Source organism: Toxotes jaculatrix, chromosome 2 (assembly GCF_017976425.1).
Source record: "Toxotes jaculatrix isolate fToxJac2 chromosome 2, fToxJac2.pri, whole genome shotgun sequence".
Classification (NCBI taxonomy): Eukaryota; Metazoa; Chordata; class Actinopteri; family Toxotidae; genus Toxotes; species Toxotes jaculatrix.
The window spans coordinates 29,881,151-29,906,054 of NC_054395.1; the positions used below are offsets into that span (position 1 = coordinate 29,881,151).

General features: G+C 47.0%; 1 protein-coding gene across 11 annotated transcripts in view; it reads right to left on the reverse strand.

Annotated features, from left to right (window-relative positions):
• Positions 1-399: 399 nt before the first annotated feature.
• Positions 400-24,904, reverse strand: part of sulf2b (sulfatase 2b) — a 76,855-nt gene continuing 52,350 nt past the window's right edge. For 5 of the 11 annotated variants that reach the window (XM_041049073.1, XM_041049059.1, XM_041049082.1 and 2 more), the window contains 22 exons: positions 17,413-17,639; positions 16,736-16,856; positions 16,337-16,455; positions 15,865-16,016; positions 15,213-15,382; positions 12,334-12,484; positions 12,094-12,193; positions 11,866-11,941; positions 10,677-10,805; positions 7,772-7,828; positions 7,533-7,662; positions 5,955-6,198; positions 4,998-5,172; positions 4,692-4,788; positions 4,522-4,616; positions 4,372-4,431; positions 3,959-4,128; positions 3,736-3,878; positions 3,340-3,463; positions 2,705-2,741; positions 2,474-2,530; positions 400-2,126 (listed from right to left, as the gene is read on the reverse strand). In XM_041049073.1, the coding sequence (XP_040905007.1) occupies positions 2,096-2,126; positions 2,474-2,530; positions 2,705-2,741; positions 3,340-3,463; positions 3,736-3,878; positions 3,959-4,128; positions 4,372-4,431; positions 4,522-4,616; positions 4,692-4,788; positions 4,998-5,172; positions 5,955-6,198; positions 7,533-7,662; positions 7,772-7,828; positions 10,677-10,805; positions 11,866-11,941; positions 12,094-12,193; positions 12,334-12,484; positions 15,213-15,382; positions 15,865-16,016; positions 16,337-16,455; positions 16,736-16,856; positions 17,413-17,572 (2,598 nt within the window). In that variant the 5' untranslated portion in view covers positions 17,573-17,639 and the 3' untranslated portion in view covers positions 400-2,095. Of the gene's footprint in view, positions 2,127-2,473; positions 2,531-2,704; positions 2,742-3,339; positions 3,464-3,735; positions 3,879-3,958; positions 4,129-4,371; positions 4,432-4,521; positions 4,617-4,691; positions 4,789-4,997; positions 5,173-5,954; positions 6,199-7,532; positions 7,663-7,771; positions 7,829-10,676; positions 10,806-11,865; positions 11,942-12,093; positions 12,194-12,333; positions 12,485-15,212; positions 15,383-15,864; positions 16,017-16,336; positions 16,456-16,735; positions 16,857-17,412; positions 17,640-19,177; positions 19,194-24,904 lie in introns of those variants that run through there. The other 6 variants (XM_041049091.1, XM_041049100.1, XM_041049114.1 and 3 more) reach the window with 3 other exon arrangements.

A 24,904-nucleotide genomic window follows, 5' to 3' on the forward strand; every position in this document is an offset into this window, starting at 1 on the left:
CCCACAAATGACTTTGTTTGTTAAAATGATAAATGTCTCACGGTCTCTTCTGTCTTTGTTCCCTCTGGACTCCATACGAAGCCGTTTGATTTAATACTGTTTGGTTTTGGGGGACTTCTTTTTGTCTGTCTGTTGTGTGTTTTTATACGCTGTGTTTGTAAAATGTCAAAATGTTACAAAGAATAAAAACTAAAATGATAAAAAAAAAACTGGAATAAATAACTTGAAAGTTCAAATGAGTAAAACACAACAAGTAAATGACTTCTGACCTAATGAATCAGTCATCGGAGGTTAGGACGTATCAAAGGCACCATCATGTGTAGTATGTAGTCTATTTATCTACAGACCAGTCTGACAAAGTTCTGCTTCAAAACATCTGTAGGTTTGTTTTACTTTTTAAATGTAGAGCGTAACAATTATTCAAGTTCACAAAGAGGCAAAAAACCAGCGCTCCTCTGTACCCGGTGATCGCATAAAGAAACGGGAGGCACCTTCTCTGCTGAAAGGCATTCTGGGAAATGTAGGAAATCATCCCCCCCAAAAAAGGAAAAGGCAGAATTACAAGACTATGTCTAAACCCAGTGGGATATTCAGAGGATATTTAACTGTACGAGCATCTGAGGGGCAGTTTAACACGGATCTGATCCCGTCCTGAAGATCACTTCACACCAGGGAGAGATCATCCAAAGGCCAGTTGTAATTCTTCCATCTTATCTTCACTTCCTGTGTGAATCCAGGGTTTTTTTTCTACAGTTATATTTTACATTTTTAGAAGTTACATGTTCTAATTCAGACCTCTGGACATTTCTGATCAGTAGTTTGGGGGGGGTGGACACCGGGGCTGAAAATCTGAGAGCAAATCACAATTTAACGTAAAAAAAAAAAAAAATCAGCAACTGAACTGAAAAGGACGAAGGTGATTGGACAGTGAAAATTGTATTGATATACAGTAAAACTGATTTTCCAAGTGACGGTTTTAACTTTAAACAAATGTTCTTCAGTTGTTTATTCATAAAACAGCTGCAACAAGCTGTGGATGTGATGACATCATCATGTAGTCCTCTTTTTATTGGCTCGTGAGACATGAAAACACTTCAGCGTCCCACGGTCTCGTATCTTCTGTGTCCTTCCTTGTTTGATTTTGACTCCGACACGTTCTCGTCGTCGTTATCTTCAGGGCTGCTGTGTTGCATGGTGGGTACTGTGGTCAGTCACCAGGTTAGTACAACTGTTGCTCCGTCGTCAGTAAAGCTGCCGGTCACCATGGTAACCGACGCTCAAGTTAGTCGAAGGAAAAAAAAAAAAAAAACAGAAAGCGAAATGACATCACGTTTACATCAGCAGTGATGTCACAGCGTTGGACGTGGAAGTTTGTCTGCTTCTCAGTCTGAGTTTAATAACAACAAAAACAGGGCGAACAGGTCCTTTAATGTCTGTCTGTCTTTACAGACTGTTAGAAAGACTAAATATGGACATGTAAAACAAATATGGCCGCTGGGAGGTCACCTGAAGAGGAGGAGGAGGAAGGGGAGGAGACAAGGGAGAGGAGAGAGGAGACAGGAAAGAGGAAAGAGGAGACAGGAAAGAGGAGACAGGAGAGAGGAGACAGGAAAGAGGAAAGAGGAGACAGGAGAGAGGAGACAGGAAAGAGGAGAGAGGAGACAGGAGAGAGGAGAGAAGTTTGTTCTGTCTCTGACGTTCAGATTTTCTGTCGCTGTCGTCTGGAGTTTTTTCACAACTATCACAGCTTCCTGTCCACCTCTCCGTCTCATTCTCCTCTTCATCACCATCATCCTCCTCTTCCCCTCTCTCCTCTTCTCCCTCCTCCTCCTCGGAGCAGCCCCCCTCAGAGGAGAAGGGGGGAGCAGAGGAGGAGGAGGAGGATTAAGAGGTGCGTTGGGTGTTTCGTCCCAGCGTCTCCCTGAGCAGCAGGGTGGGAGGGTCTAGCGATGTCACAGAAATGGCAGAAGCTGATTGGCTAACCGGTGAGATGGGGGCGTGATTGCCAAGTGATGCCGCTGCGTCAACGACCACGCCCTTCACCTTCGAGCTGCTGTGGGCGGGGTCAGGAGCCTGCTCCAACCAATCAGGAAGCTTAGCCCTTCCAGCCATCCCAGATCGGACCTCTGGACACACACACACACACACACACACACACACACAACACAGGGGCTGGAGTTAACTTTTGCACATAGTACTGTGTGTGTGTGTGTGTGTGTGTGTGTGTTAGCGTTGTTAGACAGACAGAGGAAACGAAGGCACATGCAGGTGAGTGGAACGACTGACGGTTCCTCTGTGAACCTGATGGGTTAAATCTCTGTGATGCATCTGTCAAACGAGCCTGATGATAAAGGAGCAGTCCCTGTAAATCTGTCTTCTGATAAAATCATGGTTCTCCTCCACGGTTCTCGGACACAGACACACAGGTACAGCACCGAGCGTAAGCGGCATGCAGGACGAGAGGAAGACTCACAGGGTTCGAGATGACGAAGGTTTCTTGACTCTCGGCCACTTCCTCCTCTCAAACACCCTGATGCAACAAACACACACACACCGCGTTACACTCACACACACTCTCTGTCTGTGCTCCACCACCAGCAGCCCTCAGCTCCATCAGGAAATCATGCAGCATTCAGAGCAGGAAAACATAATGTGTGCAACACTGTGTGTGTGTGACAGCATGTGAATGTGTGTGTGTGTGTACCTGTAGTCATCAAAGCTGCTGTGTTCCCGTCCTCCTGCTGAAGAGACCAGCTGATTGGTTAGTGAGCAGAGGCCACGTGTGATTCGCTTTTGTGTTTGTCTGTTTGGTTCACCTGAAGTTAAAGTGTCACGTGGGTGCAGGTGTATAACAGAGTTTAGGTCCAAACAAACTGTACGACCAACGAGTCAGAACGAGTCTGACAGATACAAACATGGAAACACAAACACTGGAGCCACAGCTGGAGCCTGAACCAGCAGCTGCTCCGTCAGCAGCTGCTGCAGTGACGAGGATCAGCTTTCACCATGCAGACCAGAACACACCTGAAGCACGGCCAAAGCCAAAGTGTCCCACAGGTGGGACGGTGTGTTTTATAAGGTTAGATGTGGACGTCTGAAGGTGTGGACCCTGTCCTGTGATACGGTCTGTCCACTGTCCACAGTCTGTCCTCCCTGCAGGACGACTACAGGCTCAAGATCCTTTGGTGACATCTAGAGGTGGAAGTATGTAACTGCAAACTAATCACTGTTTCTGATTCGTGGGAAACCAGAGTAGTTTGGACTGTCAGAGTGTGTGTGTGTGTGTGTGAGTGTGTGTGTGTGTGTGTGTGTGTGTGTGTGTGTGTGTGTGTGTCATACCCAGCTCCACTGAGCGAGTGCGAGGATTACACTGCTTGTGTCCCCTGCAGCCTCTCAGCTCCATCAGCTGAACGTGAAGCTGATTGAGAACAGTCCGATCCAAGGAGCTCACAGCATTTATCAGCTGGGGGGGACAGAGAGAGTGGGCGGGGCGAGGGCAGGGGCGGGGGCAGGGGCGGGGCGGGGGCAGGGGCAGGGGCGGGGTTTACTGTTAAACTCTGTCACAGATTCAGGTGAATCAGACTCACATTATTTTGTCATTATTTCATCACTGATTATGAACTTCATTATTTCTCGTGACTGTTGCATTAACCTAAATTACACCAGCAGATTTAAAGACCTGAAATAATCCGGTGCAGGAATAAATCACACAGAGCCCAGAGGGCGTGCGTGTACCTGGTACGGGTCGGTGTTCAGGTCGAAGTACTCCAGGAAGCCAGTGGCAAACTCACAGAACAGGAAGTTGTGCGTCTCGTTGATGGTCCTCAGACACCAGTATGTGTTGTTGTTGGCACTGGTGCACGCGCAGAACGAACCCACTGCAACACACACACACACACTTAGATATCATACAGTACAGCACACACTCTGTGTGTGTGTGTGTGTGTGTGTGTCGTACGTGTCCAGTAGGGTGCAGTGTGCCAGTGCTGGTTGTCGTGTGTGAAGCAGGTGAGTCCAGGCATCGAGCACGTGTCATTGTTCCTGATCCTCTTGATCATCTTCCTCATCTTCTTCCTCCTCTTCTGCTCCTTCAGAAGCCACGCCTTCTTGTCCCGAGCCCCGCCCTTCCTGCACATACACACACACACACACACACACACACACACACGCAACAAATTATAAGTGGATGTACATGAAAAGTCAAAGCTTTGCATTTCCTTTCCAGTGATTAGTCCCTGAGCTAAACACCGAACGGAGACTGTCCATGTTTGGTCTTTAAAGCCGTCCTGACCCAGAACTGTCTCACCCCACAGGGGACCAGGATCCGTGGTTTCACACACACTGATCGAACAGCAGGAGTCACTGTCTCACCTGAAGGGGTGCAGCCCGCCTCCTCTGTACCTCAGCTTATTCTTCAGTTTGGACTTGTACCTGAAAAACACACACATCATGTCAGGTGTGACACCAAGTGTAAATATTCTACAAACACTCTGTGGTGTGGTGAACGTCTGTTTTACTGACAGGTATTTATTACAGTCACACTCCAGGGGGCGGGCCTTCTTCAGGTGACCTCTGACCTCTCTCAGGTTCTTTATCTTTGTCTGCAGAGTCTCGATCTGAGAGAGTGAGAACAGGTTCAGTCAGGAGTGAATCAGGGGCCAAGTCTCTCAGTCTGTGGCTCTTTGTGTTACCTCGTGGTCAATGTGCAGCTTGTGGTCCTTCCAGGCCTGAAGAGACTGATAAACCCCGGTGTCACACTTCACTGTGGCGTTGGACAGAATGGAACATCTGCAGGAAACAACACAAACATTTAACGACAGGAAGGTCAAACAGCTGGAGTTCTCGTGCTCCGACACGTGACGTGTTTCACGGCAGGCGACATTTGTTTTACACGATGGAGAATAACTCGGACTTTTCCCTGAATGTGTGATTTACACAGCGAGCTGACAGGGGAGGAGCCTCGTCCAGTCACACACACACACACACACACAACCCACCTGTGTGTGACTTTGATTGAGTTGGGCGGGGCCACAACAGTGGGAGCACCTCCCATCCCGCTGAACTCATCCTCATCAGACACGCCCACCAGGCTGTGGTTACCAGGGTAACTGTTCATCATGGATACTGAGCGGGTGTAACGGTTTCTGGAGTAACTCTTCAGGGCTTTGAACTCTGAAACACACACACACACACACACACACTCTGATGAACTCCTAAACACTCGTCCTTCTGGTGAAACGTCGTCTCAGCTTCCTCACAGGCAGAACTCAAACGTCTCTGCACCTCCAGCAGCTCTGAGCGAGTGTAGTTCTGACCTCAGACACTAGAGGTCAGCATCACACCAGTGAACCAGGTCAGCTGATCGAGTCCACTCTGCTGTGAAACCTGGGTTCCACTGAGAACCGAGTGTCCTCTCGGGGACCAGTGAATCCCGTTACAGCTCATGTCTTGGTGAACAAACATCAAACTAAAAATCATTCTATCATTAAAACCACCTGCTGTCGTTTCTTATTAACATGTCTGTTCAGCGACAATTATTCCTCAGATTTAATAATAATGAATCACAACCACCTTTGGGAGGTTTGGTTTGTGTGGTATGTTTTTGATTTTTTGTGTTCTGTTTGGACAATAAACAACTTTAACTGATGTTGTGTGTCGTTTGCAGGATTAACGTTGCTACGCTTTGTGTTTTCGCTCTGTTTATAGTGAGTTTATGGTTAATGGGTCCAGTTTAACCTGCAGCCGTTTCTGAATGCTGGTGACACAAAGTCATGACGACTGAGGACGAGTTCGCGTCGTCTGCAGCATCTGAACAAACAGCTGTTGACAGATGTTGTAATGAGAACGGTTCAAAGTGACGTGAAACTGGATCAGACCAAACAAACCGCTCCTGCTGCTGTTCATGTTACTACAGCCAGTGCTGCCCCCTGCTGGACAGAACCATGAACACTCACTCTTCTTGGAGAAGAAAGGTTTCTTGTTGAACGGCCTCATCATGGAGGGTCGCAGGTTCAGAGGTCGGAGGTCGCGGAAGTCGCAGTCACAGTCGTCTGATTTGCGGTGGAACAGCTGAGACTTGATGCTGATTGGACGCTGATAATCAGCCACACCCCTCTGGAAGGTCTTTGCTCCTCCCCCTTCGTTCTTACATTTGAAGAGTCGTAGTTTACCTGTGGCGTCCTCCACACACTGCCACTTCTACACACACACACACACGCACGCACGCACGCACGCACGCACACGCACACACACACACACACACACACGCACACACAGAAAAGCAGCTTTTAATACAGGGATTATAATCCATCCATTTCCCAGTAACACGTCCCTACTGGAGTCCAGCACTTTGTGTGTCCAGATGTTTGTGTGTCTGTGTGTTGGTGTCACATGTACTGAAACAAACGTGTCTTCTCTGAACCACATCAACGTCACCACACAGCTGTGACGGCTGAAAGCTGAAGCCTGACCTTGATGTGCTGCTGAACTTTCAGCTGCAGTTGTGTCGTTCAATTACTTTTCACACTAAAATGGTGGTTGAAGCATTTTCACAATAAGAGCGCGTGAGCCATAAACCTGCAGGTTCATTATCTGTAGCTGTGTCTCCGTTTAATCCAAAGACACCTGAGACAGCTGCATGTGTGTTGTGTTGTGTTGTGTTGTGTTGTGTTGTGTTGTGTTGTGTTGTGTTGTGTTGGTTAGCAGGTCTCGCTCTGAGCTCAGGTTTTCTGTGGCTCCTGGTTTTAGTTTCATTTCCATTCTGCAGCTTCGTTAGCAGGAGCTGAATGAATTTCTACTGCTGCACTTAGTCACTCACAGTTATTAGAGAGTGACAAATGCCTGCATTGTTAATTACACACACACACACACACACACACACAGAGTTTTCTACAGGCTGTTTATCGGAGCCATCCAGCAGCCGTCAGACACTGTTGCTAAGAGACTAATCAACTGGCTAAAGGGATTTTTCGACAAGTGTAATTAACCTCAAACAAGCATGAACACACACACACACAAACACACAGCGACACAGCTCTAAACGTCGGAGAGAAAGTTTGTGTTGTGCGGCTGCATCTCGATTCTCATCACGTCTGTTCTCTTTGATTGTGCAGCGTTCCCTCCTTTGTGTTCTGCTCGTTCAGTCTTTGCTGCTGTTGCTGTATCTGTCTGCTTTGTGGAGATCACATCTGGTTTTCATCTCTCTGACAGAAGCCTCCAGTGCTCTACTCTGTTTCTTTTAAAGTCTCTGTTTGTTTATTGCAGCAGTAGCCGTCTCACTTTTCCTGTGTTTATTCCAGAAAAGCTCTTTACTGAGGATTGTTCTGCAAAAACAAGAATCTCTGGGGAGGAAAATCTCAGCTACGTTTGGTCGTTTTAAACATTTAAAGGAGAGTGAAAGGAAACGTATGGGATCCAGAGCAAAACGTGGCTTTGGCAGTAAAGTGTTGGGATCTGTAGTAAAGTAATCGGATCCAAATTAAAGTGGTAGGATCAGGAGCAGGAGGATCACAGGTGAATCCCGGGACACGTACCTGTCCGGTCTGCTGACAGGGCGTCTGGTACTCCGCTCGCTGACACAGGTCTTTTACTCGTTGGTGTTTGGGCAGGAAGTTCTCCTCCTGTGACACTTCCTTCCCCTCGACACGCTGGTGGAGCAGCTTCCTGTTAGCGGACCAAACACAGGCCGGTTGGAAATTTCTGACCCTGCTGTTTGTTTTTATCACTGTAACGTTTGAATCATCGCGGTCACAGAGATGTACAGAGTATTTACCCTCTCTCCACCAGGAACGAGTCTCTCCACACCTTCGGCTTCCTGTTCACTTGGAACCTGAAGAAGAAGAAAACGCACAGTGAGTTTGTTCCTGCAGGAGTTCACAATCAACACCGTCATCCCCTGCCCTCCGTCCTCCGTCCTCCCCCCCACACCCTCCGTCCTCCCCCCCCACACCCTCTGTCCCCCCTTTTTAAAATCAGCTTCAGGAACACGTCAGGAAGAGAAGCTGTTTAGTGAAGCAGCTTTCGAGCTGCGTTGATGTAATTTCACACAGTTAAACTGGAGTTAGATGAAAAGGCTGATTCAGGTTTGGCTTATGTTCCTGCCACATGTGCAGAGTTCACCTCAGTTCAAATCAAAGATTACACACGTTTATCTTACGTTCAGAGCACACTCTGCCCTCATTAAACCACCGCGTCCATCTGGTTTCTATTCTGATGTTTGTAACTTTAACTTTTCGGGATAATATTTTGATTTTCCTGCTGCAGCTAAAAGAACAGAAGTGGAAACAAATGCAGGACGTTTTCCACTCGTCCTCGTCTGTTTCTGAAAAATAAACTGTAACTGAAAACTGTCACAGAAAAACAAACAGTTCTGACGCTACTGAGTCAAACAAAGCTTTTCATTCAGCGGAGAAAAAAAAATGCTTATTTCATGAATAATCTGTGTCCAGGTGTGAACGGTTCCAGGTAATTTCCTCTCAGGTCCATCAGGTCTTGTGTTTTAATGGTTTTAGTAAAACAATTATTTTAATTATTGATTAATCTGCCACTTTTCTACTCACTCAATTGATTCATTGTTTGGACTATAACATGTCGGAAAGCGTCTGTCACAGTGTCCAAAGTGACGTCTTCGTGTTTTTCTGACCGTCGTGGAAAAACAAAGCTGAGAATTAAACGAATGAATGAATGAAATTCTAAACATTTTAAAGTTCGTAGCTGTTTGAGTGAGAACAAACTCTGTCTACTCGTTTTATCTTCCATAGTTTAATCAGTAATAATCCCTCACATCACTGTGATCATGGCCAGAATTAGATCAGGTGTTTGTCAGTCCGCTGTGTGTGTGTGTGTGTGTACAAACTGAAGAAATGTGCTGGTGACTGTGTGTTTGCTGCCGTCGTTTGTTTCTCCGTCTCCAGACAACAGGACAGAATTCTGTCTTTCTCCAGTTCAAACCACAGAAGTGTCTCGTTCGGGCTGTAAAAGGTTAAGAGGCTGAGCTTCCTCTGAAACAGCCTAAGAATCACGTGCACAGTTAAACTTATTAGCTGCCTCACAACAACATGACCCTGGTTTGATTCCAGCTTTGACAAACTCAGATCCAGTCTTCCACAGTCCAGACTGTCCTGGCACCTCAGGACGCTTCAGTCCACATCTGAGTCTCAGTCCTTTGTCAGTGCTGCTCTTATGTGGAGTAAACTCAGTGTACTCTGTCTCTGTTCCCCACAGGTTCCTCTGTGCTTCAGGATAAAGGGAACAGATGCTGCACGGTCCCTCGCTGCACTTTAGAGAACAGACATGTTCAAACAGCCGGGACTCAGGGATCCTCCTGACAGAGACAGAACACTGCAGAACCCGGTGTCCAGAGACTCAACGTTTGTTTGGCTCCGAGTTTCTGCTTTAGTTTAAAGCATAAAACATAAAAGTCCAAAGGAAAAAGGATGTTTTAAAGAAGCTGGAACAGAAAGAGATCTTTGTTCATTCGGATTTAACAGCATCAGATCTTCATCTCTGAACTTCTGTGGATCCAGATGATTTTTGAATCAATATTTGGTGATTTAGTTTAGTTTTTCCTAAAATCTGTGAAATCACGTCTTCATCATGGAAAAAATTCAGTTTTTCTAATCAGAATTTATCTGCACATGATCTCAGCTTTTCTACAGTGATTCAGTTTAAGTTTTTATTCTCAGATTCAGTTTTCGTGTGTCTGACAGATACTGAGCTTTGGTTTTTGTTCCATGAAGCTTCATCTCATCGAGCAAACCAGCCGTGAGTTAGTCCGCCTCTCAATAATTTCTGACCTCCCTCCTCTGTGTGGCTCTCAGCTCTGAGCCTGCTGCTTCGTTGTGAAGACATAAATCTTTAAAAACACTTCACAGATTTATACTTTCATTAAAAAAAAAAAAAAGTGCATCACCTGACGCCTCCTCTGACTGTGTAGCAGAAGCTGTGGGGTCGACAGCCCGTTTAACTCTTATCCCGTTTGCTCTGACTTCCCGACCTTTCCCTTTGTTGATGCTTCGATCATAATAAATATTAATAGGAAATTTGTCTCCCTTCAGGCGAAGCAGATGGCTCTGGGTGTTTCTGAGCTGCGGCGCACCCCGGTGTTTAAATGAGGTCGTTACAGCTGAGAGACGCCCTGAAGGATGATTTACATGCTGCTGCTGTTCCTGTGTGCTCCGGTGAATCCGTCTCCTCTGACCTTTGTCTTCAACAAGCTGCTTCTCACATCGCTCTGCTAACAGCGTCATGGACGACACACACTCCCTCACACACACTCACAACCTTCACACAACATGTTTTACCACAGCAAAGTTCCAGATACTTCAGTTACAATTAAAGAAAAAAAGTTTTTTGGACGAGTGGTTCTCCAGAAAAGTTGAGACATCGGTTTCCGACATGTTACCTGATGAAGGTGGAGCAGCACGGGGACAGTTTACAGCACGGACACGTCCGGGTTTGATGCTGAAGCTGGATAAACCCAGGCCAAGCAACCAGGCACGTGCTCATACAGGCTACTGTGTGTGTGTGTGTGTGCGTGTGTGCATGCGCGTGCGTGCGTGCGTGTGTGTGTGTGTGTGTGTGTGTGTGTGTGTGAGTGTGTGTGTGCGTGGGCATGTGTGTGCGTACGTGCGTGTGTGTGTGTGTGTGTGTGTGTGTGTGTGTGTGAGTGTGTGTACCTATTGGCAGATTTGTCAGTGTCCAGTAGAGACAGTATTGACTTCCCGTCCATATCTGGAGGAGTGTCAAGGCCAGCGATGTCCAGGATGGTCGGAGCCAGGTCGATGTTCAGGACCATGTGAGGGTTACTGACACGCACGCACGCACACGCACACACGCACGCACACACACACACACACACACACACACACACACACACACACACACACATTTCATCATCATCATGATTCATTATTTAGTAAAACACCAGAAAAGATAAGAAGCAGAAAATCAGCCCAGAAACAAATGTGATAGTTGCAGTGAACAGTTTGCAGCGAGTGAATAAATGAAAGTGAAATGAGCCGACAGAGCGTCAGGCTGTGAATACATATTTGCAGAGCAGGTGTTTGGCTGCAGGTTCGTTCTGACATTTGTTGTAAAAGTGGGTGTTAAATATTTAATGTTCTGATAATGTGTGCAGCGTGGAAGGAAATGAAACACAGCTCCCTCTGTGAACTCATGATCACCTCGTGGAACCGCTCTGACTGCGGTAATCTACTTTAGCAGGAATGAACACACACACACACACACACGCACACGCACACGCACACACACGCGCACGCACACGCACGCACACGCACGCACACGCACGCACGCACACGCACGCACGCACACACACACACACACAGTCACATTTTTCTGGTGATGATTTATTGCTCCGTTATCTGTTTTCTTAAAGCTGCATTAATCGTTTCTCGGCCACTGAAACCAGCGAACAGACACACAACACACACACGTCATTGCATCAACATGATCCTTCATGTGGAGCGGTCTCTGAGTCCACCTGATGGACCTCAGTCCAGTGTCTCTGAGTCCACCTGATGGATCTCAGTCCAGTGTCTCTGAGTCCACCTGATGGACCTCAGTCCAGTGTCTCTGAGTCCACCTGATGGATCTCAGTCCAGTGTCTCTGAGTCCACCTGATGGACCTCAGTCCAGTGTCTCTGAGTCCACCTGATGGATCTCAGTCCAGTGTCTCTGAGTCCACCTGATGGATCTCAGTCCAGTGTCTCTGAGTCCACCTGATGGATCTTCAGAGCTGAGCGAGTCGCTTCATTCAGAGTCAGAAGGTAAAACACGGAGATCTGACTCACTGATGAAGGTGTGTGTTAATCAGTTGGTGAATTTAAAGCTGGTGTGTGTGCTTACATGCTGCCCTGCTCCACGTTAGGTCCTCTGATGTAGAACGGGACCCTGATGTCAAACTCATACGGCATGGATTTACCTGCAGACACACACACAGACACACACACGCACACACACACACACACACACACACACACACACACACACACACACACACACACACACACACACAGTGTAAATGTTTGTCACCAGCTGCAGGTCAGAAAAAACTGATGTGAAATGAAAACAGACCTTTGACGAGGCCGAACTGTCCGATGTGGTAGCCGTGATCAGACGTGTAGATGATGTATGTGTTTTCCAGCTCGCCCGTGTCCACCAGCATGTTGTACAGCTGAGTCACACATGGACACAAAGACAAACACACGTGTTAATGTCTGTGTCTGTGTGTGTGTGTGTGTGTGTGTGTGTGTGTGTGTGTGTGTGTGTGTGTGTGTGTGTCTGTGTGTGTGTCTGTGTGTGTGTGTTGTGTACCTTCTCCATGCTGTCGTCCACAGACAGGAGCGTCTGCAGTCGTTTCCTCTGCAGCATGTTGGTGAACTCCATGTGGATGGGCTTCATGGGGCCGGTGTATCGCATGATCCAGTGCTTGTCTGGGTTTGGAGCATAGTTGTAACTGGGAGTACTGGGACACAGGGAGAAACGTGGGGAGAAGGTAAACATTCATCGTGCATCTTCACTTCCTGTTGTTCCTGAAACACTCCAGCCTTCACGTCTTCCAGCATCTGCTCCATCACTTTCTTTCACCAGTTAGAAAAGTCAAACCAAACATCATAAAGTCTAAACATGCAGACGTAGCCGCTTTCCTTGAGCGAGAAGGACAACATCACGTCTGCCTCTGTATCAGAGGAACAACGTGTGCGCTTTGTTGTGGTTCTCACAAACATTCTCTCCGGCTGCACAGAGTGGGAGTCAAAACATATAGTTCAAGATGAACGTGGGCTCATATATGAGCAGGAGAGTACGCTCGTTATTTTTCCATCACCAGCTCACAGCAGAAAAGCTCAGGCTGGGAGGAACTGGTCAGTGTGACTGAATCCAGTTTGTGTTCAGAGGAGAAAACCAGTCAGAGGGTTCAGTGTTCAGTCTGACAGCTGTCAGTCATCAGAGAAGCTGATTGGATTAAACGTGTAGAGTGAGTTCATACGAGCTGCTGACATAATAACAACAACAACAACAACAACAACAATAATAATAATAATAATAATGTACTGGTACTGACTCCAAAACGTTTTAATGTTTAATGAACCTGATGACTCTTTACATTTAATGGTGTTCTGACCGTCAGAACAAAGTTCACATGACGTGTAAATCCCCTGAAACCTCAGAGCTCAGAGCTGTTTGACAGGAAAATGATCAGTGAGTTTCAGTTTCCCTGGAAGCAAACAATCAATCAGCTGATCGAATGAATCACATGTTTCAGCCTTAGTGTGGACGTCTGTCTGAGTGTGTGTTAGAAATAACTGCAGTGTGTTAGGAGTGTGTAGATATGTGTGTGTTCATTGTAATAGCGTGTGTGTTTGGAAGCAGGAGGACACATCAAGCTGTGTGTGGAGTAATGACAACAGATGCTCCTGTTCATTAATTACACAGTAACCCTCACACACACTCACACACACACACACACACACACAGTCACACTCACACACACACACACACACACACACACACACACACACACACAGTCACACACACACACACACACACACACACTCACACACACACACACGCACACACACACACACACACACAGTCACACACACACACGCACACACACACACACACACACACACACTCACACACTCACACACACACACACAGCAGCAGAGGATGTTCCTACAGTGTGTTCTGTTCTGTGTGGATAATGAATGAGTCCCATCAGCCAACTCATTTACTCCTCTGCTCTCTCTCTCTCTCTCTCTCTCTCTCTCTCTCTCTCTCTCTCTCTCTCTGCTCGGCAGCTACATAATTAAATTTCTGTGTTGGGACAGAAATAACCTTAAACATCGCTCTGCGCTCGACTCTGTGGCTCCGCCTCCTCCTGACTGAACGGCTGGAAACATCTGCATCTGCTTCACTCGCGGCAAACGTCACATCAGCAGCGTCAGGCCTTTATTCAGCCTGACGGCGAAACGGCCGGCGTGTGGACAGTGAAAGCACGCCAACGCGCTGCGAGTGGACGAGTGAATGTAGGACGACACGTTGGTGCAGCAGCCGTTCCACTGTCACCTCACAGCAGAAAGGTCCCGGGTTCAAATCCACCACAAACTTTCCACACAGATGAGCAGAGAAATAAAAAACCCTGACGGGACGCAGCAGGTTCCCGGTTCATAACCAGCAAAATGAATGAAAGGATCAGAACCTGAGAACATGGCAGTGACGGGATCTTACCGGCTTCCTGTCCACAATTTAAACTAACCTCACACAGAGCAGGACGAGCAGGACGCACACCACAGCCTAGTTTTACAGAGTGTGTGAGGACAAAGTCAGAGACACATCAGATGCATCACTGAAAACAAACCTTTCGAAATAATTCAACATAAAACTGCACTGGTTCTGAACGTGTTTGAAATGTTTCGCTGAGCGAACCCGTGAGTTTAAATCTCACGTCGACACTTTACTCTGTAAAACCTCTGTGTTTCTGTGCTGAAAGATAAAACTCATTCAGCTCAGACCGTCAAACGCTGATCACGCTGGCGTATCAGCGTGTCGTGTTTGCACTGAAACCATCCGTGACTTTGCTTCATTATTCTGTCCGGAGGAAGAGGATTACTGTCTGCTCTGAGTATTTCTCAGTGTTTCTGTTACAGAAATAGAAAAACCTTCACAAAAAGCCTGGTGAGCTTAGATGGGATTTATATGGTCTCCTGACAGCAGGAGTCCGGCCGACGTTTCCTCGGGCGTCTGGTGGATGAAAAAGATTTGACTGGGCGGTAAAAGAAAGTCTGTCACTGCTGTGACGTCTCTGTTTGTCTGTCCGACCCGACTGTCGTCTCACAAACAGTCCAACGTGTCTCTGACTCAGGACTCAGGACTGGACTTGAACTCTCAGGCTGCACTGTCACCGTTTAAAACACCACGTTCGATGAGAAATAACTAATGTCTTCAAAAGCAATGCATGCATTTATATTCATTAACTCACTCACTCACACACACACACACACACACACACACACACACACATTAGGAGGGATTGTGTCGTTTTAGTCGTGTTGCCTCAGGATTTATCCTGCAGAGCAGAACAGAGCTGCTCTATTGTTCAGATGGATTACAGTGTGGCTTAGGCTTATTGTGTGTGTGCGTGTGTGTGTGTGCGTGTGTGTGTGTGTGCGTGTGTGCGTGTGAGGGCCTACATGTGCTGCGATGCATTGGGGAAGGCGGTGCTGTACTGCGGTGCTGAGTCTTCGGGTCCATGTGGAGCTGCGTGGCTTAGCACCATCAGAACCGGTCGGTGAGGATAAACACGCTTAGAGGAGCGGAAATACCGGATGGACTCCGCTGTGATGAGGTCGGTCAGGTAGTCCTGGTAACACAACAACACACCTGCATATTATTATTCATAGCTTTATTTATTTATTATTGTTGCTGTTGTTTAGCAATAACTTTTTTTATTTTCAATATTTCAATAAATTAAATCATTTCAATGGTTTGTTTGTTTTTCTGTTTTGTTCATTTACACATTTTGATGTTTTCTGTTTTTGTAAATGTTCATATTTTTAATGTCTGATGTAAAACTTTACTCATTAAAAACAATTATCACAGGAACTAATATGATCTCATTTCATTGTCAGAACCTGTCACATCATGATTCACAGCAGTTAAGAAGAAACGAAGATGAGTTCACTGACAGACCAGAAGCTGCCTGAGTCCAGACCAGTACAGACTGGTTCCTGCAGGACTCCACACAAGCTGAAGAAAAGCTTGTGCGGGACAGTGTGAGTGACAGGGACCAGGAGCTGCCGGACTGCTGTGTATGTGTGTGTGTGTATGTGTGTGTGTCCCTGCCTGTGGGTACTGTGCGCCGTGTTTCTCTCGGACTCCGTTGCGACTCATTGTGTAGTTGTAGAAGCGGCTGTTCTTCACCAAACCGAGCCACTCCCTCCACCCGGCGGGGACGTATGAGCCGTTATACTCGTTCAGATACTTCCCAAAGAAGGCTGGAGAGGACGGACACGGACACGGACACGGACACGGACAGACACACACAGAGACAGACACAGAGACAGAGACAGACACAGACACAGACACAGACACAGACACAGACACACACACACACACACACAGAGACAGAGAGGAGGGGCACAATGTTCATACACTGGTCAGTCAGGAGAATCATAGTATTAATAAAAGCCTTTACCTACGTGTGTGAGTGTGTGTGAGTGTGTGAGTGTGTGTGTGAGTGTGTGAGTGTGTGAGTGTGTGTGTAAGTGTGTGTGTGAGTGTGTGTGTGAGTGTGAGTGTGTGTGTCCTGCTCTACCTGTTCTGTATCCAGTGTTGTTGAGGTAGACCCCGAAGGTCCGTGGCTCGTGCTGCCGTTGCCATGACAACGAGGAACAGTTCTCGTTGTTGGTGTAGGTGTTGTGGTTGTGGACGTACCTGGAGATAAGAGACAGGAGACAGTTGGAGTGGACGTCACATTAGTCTGTTGAATTCAGTTCAGTTGGATTCTGTTTCCGTGTTTTTCCGAGGTCGGCCTGAGTCTCGTGGTCTCGGCAGATCAGAGACGGATTTAAAAAAAAAACGAATTGTCTCAAACTTTGCTTTAGAAGCGGAGGTTTCTTCACTCTCAGCTTCTAGTCGGGGTCAAACTCCAACAAAGACTCAACCCTACGTTTCCCTGAATGCACCTGGGCCGCGTCTGTCTACAGGGACTTACTTCCCAGTGAGCATGCTTGAACGTGAAGGACAGCACATGGGTGTGGTCACGAAGGCGTTGGAGAACATAGTCCCACCCTCCTCCATGATGCGGCGAGTCTTATTCATGGCCTGCATCGAACCTACAGAGACAGAGATACTGTTAGCTCACTCTACGCCGGACCACTCCCTCAGACACTGTCCAATCACAGCGCAGCAACCAGACAGAGTGTGATTTCTACAGCAAACGTCTCCCAGCATCATGTTGTAGAGAAACGTGGGACTGATTACGGCCTCAGGCTGATGTCAGGGACATTTCATGTGTGTGGAAACTAGTAAACCAGTTATAACTGAACTGAAATCAGCCTGAGAAAGTTTGAATCTCAGGGGTAAAACCAGCAGCAGGCAGTTAAACATGAAAAGCTTCTTTTTGTTTAAATCTGTGTGTTTACTGTTTGTTTGATGGTAAATCTGCCAAAGTCATCACTGTCAACTGTTTAGTTCCTGAAGGCGCAGCAGCAATAAGCACATGCTCGGTTACGCTTCAGTTTCAGAGACTGAGGATCTGATGCTAGATGTGCAGCAGCATTATCACCAGTTTCTGTCACAGTCACAGTCACAGTTATATTAAAAGTAATAACAGTGATAATAACTGTGCTAATAATGCTAATGGCAGGTTAACAGCTGTGTTCCGGTCACCCAGCTCGAGGTCCTGGTCGTCGGTCAGGATCAGGATGATGTTCGGACGGATGTTGCGTCGGTCTCTCTGGAGGCGGGGCTTCAGACGCTGGTTTGACTGGAAATGAGCGTGGCTGAGCGTCACCGAGACACACAGGAAGAGGAGGAGTCGGCCCGCCATGGCCTTCGACCCCTGACCTCCCGAAAAGATCAACCAACCAACTGCTGCCCCAGTGGATTCTCAGCTTCTGGTAAAAAAAAAACACAGAGAGACAGACGGACGGACAGACACAGACAGACAGACAGACAGACACAGACAGACAGACAGACAGACAGAGAGACAGACAGATCAGCTGCTGTTAGGATCAAACTGTCAGTTCTTAGTCGAGGTTTAAATCTATGTCGTCATATTTGTAGATGTGTGAGCTGTGGGACGCCAGCACTCAGGTCATTTGCTCCCTGGGTTTGTCCTTCAGGCAGCTCTGTCCCCAGGCTCTGCCCTGAGGACTAAAGTCAGGGAACAACCGTCTCCTGTTGCCACAGATTATTGGACAGCCTGTAACATGGCTGCGTGTGGTCTGCAGGACACCGCAGGCTATTTTTAGACAGATGTGCGGTAAATCCTCTGCACAGATGTGGGTGTATGCCATTCACCTGTGTGTGCACCTGCCAACACCTCTGCCTTCAGGATCCACATTATGTAAATTTAATCACCTGCATGGACGTCCCTGTGGACGTCTGCAGCCCAACGTTTACGACAGAGACAGAGGCAGAGGCAGAGACAGAGGCAGAGACTGAGACTGAGACAGACTGAACGCTGTGAACTGTCCCTGCAGAACGATCAGGATTCATCCTCTGGGAAACATGAACAGAAAATGTCTCAGAAACATGAGCAGAGCGATGTCCTGATGCTACTGAAGCAAACGTGATGTTATTACTGCTGCAGGAGTGTTTGGCTGAAGCGTCAGCGCAGGACAAGACGCTGAGTTTATTTCCTGTGTGAGGACGAGAACGACGAGGAGCGCATCCGAGAGAGAGAGAGAGAGAGAGAGGGAGAGAGAGAGAGAGAGAGAGAGAGAGGGAAATATAAACACTGCAGGATTATTGGTCCAAATAACAACAGGAGAACATGAGAGGAGGTTAAAATCTCTGTGACACACACACACACAGACACAGACACACACACACACACACACACAGACACACACACACACACAGACACACACACACACACACACACACACACAGACACACACACACACACACACACACACACAGACACACACACACACACACACACACACAGACACACACACACACACAGACACACACACACACACACACACACACACACACACACAGACACACACACACACACACACACACACACACACACAGAAGTTATTAGTTGCCGTCTTTTGTTTCTCTGATAATAAAACCAAAATCCTATCTGTCACACTGACACAAAGCACAGCAGGAATGTGTGTCTGTGTGTGTGTGTGTGTGTGTGTGTGTGTGTGTGTGTGTGTGTGTCTGTGTGTGTGTGTGAGAGAGCCCACAGCAGCAGGGTGCGTCATGCTAATTAGCCAATAATCAAAACAGAGGAGGCTCAGTGAGAGGTGTGTGTGTGTGTGTGTGTGTGTGTGTGTGTGTACAGTGTGGCTGGTGGTGGAGCTCTCATGTTAAGTGGTCTGGTGGCTCCAGCTGTTAGCAGAACTGCTGAGAGACAGAGAGGCTCATGCGTCTCTGTCCCTCTGAGTGGACATGTATCCGTCCGTGGACTCACATCAGAGACACCTTCAGTGATGAAGTGTGTGTCTTCGTCTCTGTGGTTACGAGACGTTTCCGTCCACACTGAGGCTCAGGCAGAAAACACAAAGAGGAAATTCTGCATTAAAAAGACTCGACGATGACAAATGAGATTCTGTGTGTGTGTGTGTGTGTGTGTGTGTGTGTGTGTGTGTGTGTGTGTGAGAGGTGAAAAAGTACTGAAGGCTAAAGAGGCTGAGACGCTTCAGGCTCCTCCTCTGAAAACATCTGCCAACCTCTGATCAGAGGTTTCCGGTGAAACGCCGAGGTTTCCGGTGAAACGTCGAGGTTTCCACTGAAACGTAGCCGAGGTTTCCACTGAAACGTAGCCGAGGTTTCCTGTGAAACGCCGAGGTTTCCTGTGAAACGTCGAGGTTTCCACTGAAACGTAGCCGAGGTTTCCACTGAAACGTAGCCGAGGTTTCCTGTGAAACGTCGAGGTTTCCTGTGAAACGTCGAGGTTTCCGGTGAAACGTCGAGGTTTCCGGTGAAACGCCGAGGTTTCCTGTGAAACGTCGAGGTTTCCGGTGAAACGCCGAGGTTTCCTGTGAAACGTCGAGGTTTCCGGTGAAACGTCGAGGTTTCCGGTGAAACGCCGCCAAGGTTTCCTGTGAAATGTCGAGGTTTCCGGTGAAACGCCGAGGTTTCCGGTGAAACGTCGAGGTTTCCTGTGAAACGTCGCCGAGGTTTCCGGTGAAACGCCGAGGTTTCCACTGAAACGTAGCCGAGGTTTCCACTGAAACGCCGAGGTTTCCTGTGAAACGCCGAGGTTTCCGGTGAAACGCCGAGGTTTCCGGTGAAACGCCGCCGAGGTTTCCTGTGAAACGGCGAGGTTTCCTGTGAAACGGCGAGGTTTCCGGTGAAACGTCGAGGTTTCCTGTGAAACGTCGCCGAGGTTTCCGGTGAAACGCCGAGGTTTCCACTGAAACGTAGCCGAGGTTTCCACTGAAACGTAGCCGAGGTTTCCACTGAAACGCCGAGGTTTCCTGTGAAACGCCGAGGTTTCCGGTGAAACGCCGAGGTTTCCGGTGAAACGTCGAGGTTTCCGGTGAAACGCCGCCGAGGTTTCCTGTGAAACGGCGAGGTTTCCTGTGAAACGTCGAGGTTTCCGGTGAAACGCCGCCGAGGTTTCCTGTGAAATGGTGAGGTTTCCTGTGAAACGCTGAGGTTTCCGGTGAAACGTCGAGGTTTCCGGTGAAACGCCGAGGTTTCCGGTGAAACGTCGAGGTTTCCGGTGAAACGCCGCCGAGGTTTCCTGTGAAACGCAGAGGTTTCCTGTGAAACGCTGAGGTTTCCGGTGAAACGTCGAGGTTTCCTGTGAAACGCCGAGGTTTCCGGTGAAACGCAGAGGTTTCCGGTGATCATGTGATCTATGATCCTGCTGCTCTGCTCACACCGACTCTGACATTATCTAATGTTAATGCAGCTTTTGCAGGAACATTCTTCATCTAAGTGCATGTACGTGTCTGTGTGTGTTTTATGTTCTGTTACAGCACTGATATGATTTCACCACAATCAATACACACATATTATTCCCAGATACAGTGGAGCTGTGTGGGAGATAATTATCAGTGTTACTAACCATGATTCTGGACATGATACACGTAGAAACAAACAGTGGGACTGAGAATAAAGAGATCTGACCCGACGCTGCAGCATTGTTTAACACAGTTTATGGATCAGATGCTGAACCAACATCTGGACTGAGGCAGAGTCCAGCTGTTGGCTCCGTTCAGACCGACATGTGCTCTGTCCTGCAGTGACCCTGCGCTGCGTTTTAACCCAACACTGCTTCTCTCCAGGCTCCGTCAGTAATCCACTCCACTGTGTTTATGTAATGTCAAACAGACTCATTATGAAACCGACCTAAAAACTGACCTGAGACCAGACGAACCCCCGACTCAACCTGCAGGATTATTACTCCGCCTCAGTCTGGGTCACAGCCGCTGCGACTCCACAGGTTAGAAAACAAAACGTTCTCCTGTCACCGACGGACCACGGAATAATGAGTTCATGGTTTGTTGGACAGTTTTTATGTTGTTTAAAATTGAGAAATTTAGATATAATATTTATAATATAATAATATTTAAATAACCTCCAGAGGGCCGTCTCCATGTTGTGTAATCAGCTCCACCTCTCTGCCTGTTAAAACACCTCAGCTCATTAATCTTTTCCACTGCAGCCTCCAAAACCATCTACCTGGAACAGGCGAGAAGAAAAGGACAAATCACCGAGGACCAGTGTTTTCAAACGTCGTGTGTCTGGTGAAATTTCTTCGGTAATCTGAGGTGGAACATTTACTCTGTGGTTACAGACACAGACAAACGAGCTCTGCGGTTTTTTTTTTCCTCATCAGACCAGACAATCGTTTTATCTGCCACCACGAGAGAAGAAGCAGCTCGATGCCCAACGAGCTTGATTAATGACAAACATTAGCATAACGTGTCTGTGTAGTAGATGAAGACACCAACCAGGCAGCTGTGTCAAAATAAAAGCCTCTCACTTCATTCCACGCTGTCCTGACACGCTCAGCGGCTCAGTGTGAGTTAAACCAACACGTCGTGGAGGTTTTGCTTCACTGGTCGGAGGCGACGACATTTTTCTACACTGTGATTTGAAGCTGCTGAAAACGAAGCAGCTGTTTTGAATCCTGATACTTTCGTTCATTTGATATTCAGCCTGAAAATAAAGCTGCTGCTCCTGATTCCACATATTTTGTTTTATTTGATATTCAGAGTTTTCCTCTGAGAGCAGTGAAATATTATATCCTCACCTCAGCCTGAAGAGCCTGCAGTACAGCAGTAAACATACAGACAGTGCACACACACACACACACACACACACACACACACACACACACACATACTGAGGCTGGGGAACAGAAACACTAAATAATAAATAATATCTGCTCCATAATCTCTTAAAGTTTCAAATGAAGGAGAAACACACATTGGATGAGTAATATACAGGGAGAAAAGATCCACAGCTGATGGTTTATAGATGAAAGGCAACACAAAAATATTATACACAAGCTAAATGGGCAAAAGTATGTGGACACACCTGTGACGATGGAGATTTGTTCATTTTCATCAGATAAAATTAATTTAAAATTACGAAATTACGATTATGAAGCATGTGACATAAACGTCCACTGAAGCTTCCAGTGAAGAGACGAAAACATCAGATCGGTGTGGAGCGATGAGGAGAGGAGGATGAGGAATGATGAACACATGAAACTAACAGAGACATCAGGTTTCCATCATGTTCTCCATCGTCTGAGCTCTGACTTTTAATCACCTCCTCTTCCTCTGCAGTGATTTAACGGCACTGAAACCAGGAGAGCGGAGGCTGTTTGAGCTGCTCACTGCCTGAACATGACTTTGGAATGAGACTATCACAACTCATATACCAAGAACTGTAAGCTGTCCACATACTTTTGGCCATATACTGTATCATACTATATTATCATACTATATTATCACACTACACAATGCGTGTGGACATGAGCAGTCACGCTCTCCTGAACCGCAAACAAGCGCTCCAAATGCCCCGGGGACGATAAATCCTGTCGTCTGTCATCCTGACGCGCCCTCCCTGGCTCTCGCTCCTCGATCACATCTATCTGCTCATTAATATTCATGAGCGGTGGGCGGGCCTTGGCGCGGATGCAGCTGGCTGCCGAGTGACTCTGTATGAAACGTGGTGAGCGTCAGTGAAGAGATACAGCAGTGAAGCAGACCTGCTGTTCCATATTCATCAGCATTTCTACATGCACAGACACCAGCAGGGAAATTAAACATCTCCCAGTGATGAGGGGAGAGGTCGCAGAGTTAGGGTGAAAGGTCAGAGGTCAGCTCACTGCTTCCTCGCACAACTCTGAAAAGCAGCCAGGTCAATGTAACATCCCAGTGGTTGCCGTGGTAACCGATTAGCCTCTTAGTCTTTATTACAGAGCCGGCTGTGGTCTGGACCTACAGTACGTCATGTAGTCACAGACACAAAAGATCAATACATTTGCCAATATCTGTATTTCTCCTTGATCAATATGTCAGCTGATATTTCCTGAGTGTTATCAATAAACATGTCAGCAGCTCTTTACTGTTCACCGTCACAATCTGAGATCTTTAAACTGCATCTGCACAGGAGACAGAGGCGTGAGACGACGTGTGAGGCGACGGGGGCAGGACTGCGTCCAGGCTCATGCCGGCGCTGAACAACAACAAGTCAGTATCTGTGGTTTGGCGGCTGATTTGGCCGCTCGCCAACACGCTCAGCAGTTCGAGCTGCAGCACTGACAAAGCTCACGGAGGGTATTAAGGTCATTTAAAACCCTTAGTGCAGCACAGTCTGGGTCAAAATTCAGTGTCACTTTCATAGAATATCATTATCTATGTGTTATTACCAAAGTTAAATGTGAGTGAACGTCCACAGATCTGCTTAGAAATCCCAGGAAAAAGATTCTGCTTTCAGCAGCAGAACTTCATTCAGAATCCTCCTGTTTTTAAGTTTCCTTCAGTCCCACGCTGAACCAGTGACAGTTTTCTGTACATTCATGGGATCACTGCAAACAGGAAGTGCCAACATCTGACTCGGCTAATTTTAATGGGGCCGATTTGCCAAAACGCAAACAAATACAGAGTAAAAACAGGCTCAGGCTATAGCCCACAGATTCATTTACTGACTCCATGGAAACATTAAGCTTTGTGTTTACGCTCCCAAAGCTTCCAAAGTCACGAAAACTGTGGCTCTGACTCTGACTTAAACTAGTTACACAATCCATTAATATCAATTATTGTCACGTTTCACTATCATTATATTTTTTTGATGTTACTAATGTGCACCTGGGCCTGACTCAGACACACAAACACCTGACAGAGACGACAGAGAACGAAAGAATAACCCTGAAACGTGGGTCTGTTCATTTCTCTGTTTTCTGTACAAAACGTTTTGTGTAGGATTCACAGTGATATCACATTACAGAATTATTTGGAGGAGCAGGAAACTGAAACTGTCCATCTCCCTCTGTTTCTCTGTTCTCAGCTCAGCGCTGAAGCCAAAGGCTGATTCAGGACACACGAGATGTGCAGTGTTTCCCGTCTGCAGACCCAAACCAACAGCGTGTGAGTGATTCAACAATTTTTCTTTAAAAACATTTGACAAATATATAGTTTCATTTTAAATACAGTCATTTAATAACTGTAGATTTTATAAAATAAACAGGAGGAAACTTTGTTGGGGACTATTTTCAGCAGCGGATTAATCCACACTTAGTTCTTCATTGGGGCAGGAGGACGGTGTGTGTGTGTGTGTGTGTGTTGATGAAGGATCATGTGACCCAGTGTAACAGTGTGGCTCACTGATGTGTTTTAATAGTGTTTGGAAACAGTGGAGCTCAGAGACATCAGCCTTCAGCTCAGCCACATCTACAGCTCATCATATTTGTTTCCTGTTTCAGAGCTGGAACGATTAGTTGATTAATCATTAATCATTCTGAGTCACTGATTCCACATTCTCAAACGAGCATATCGCCTCCTTTTCCATGTCTCATATCACAGTAAGCAAAACACAAAACTGTCCAAAAACAAACAAACAATATATCTGAAACTGCCCGGTGTGTTTAAGATGAAGCTGAACAGCATGTGATCTAATCTGAGCTCTCACTGTACCTGAGCTGAGACTGAAGAACACACAAGCTTTTACTGTA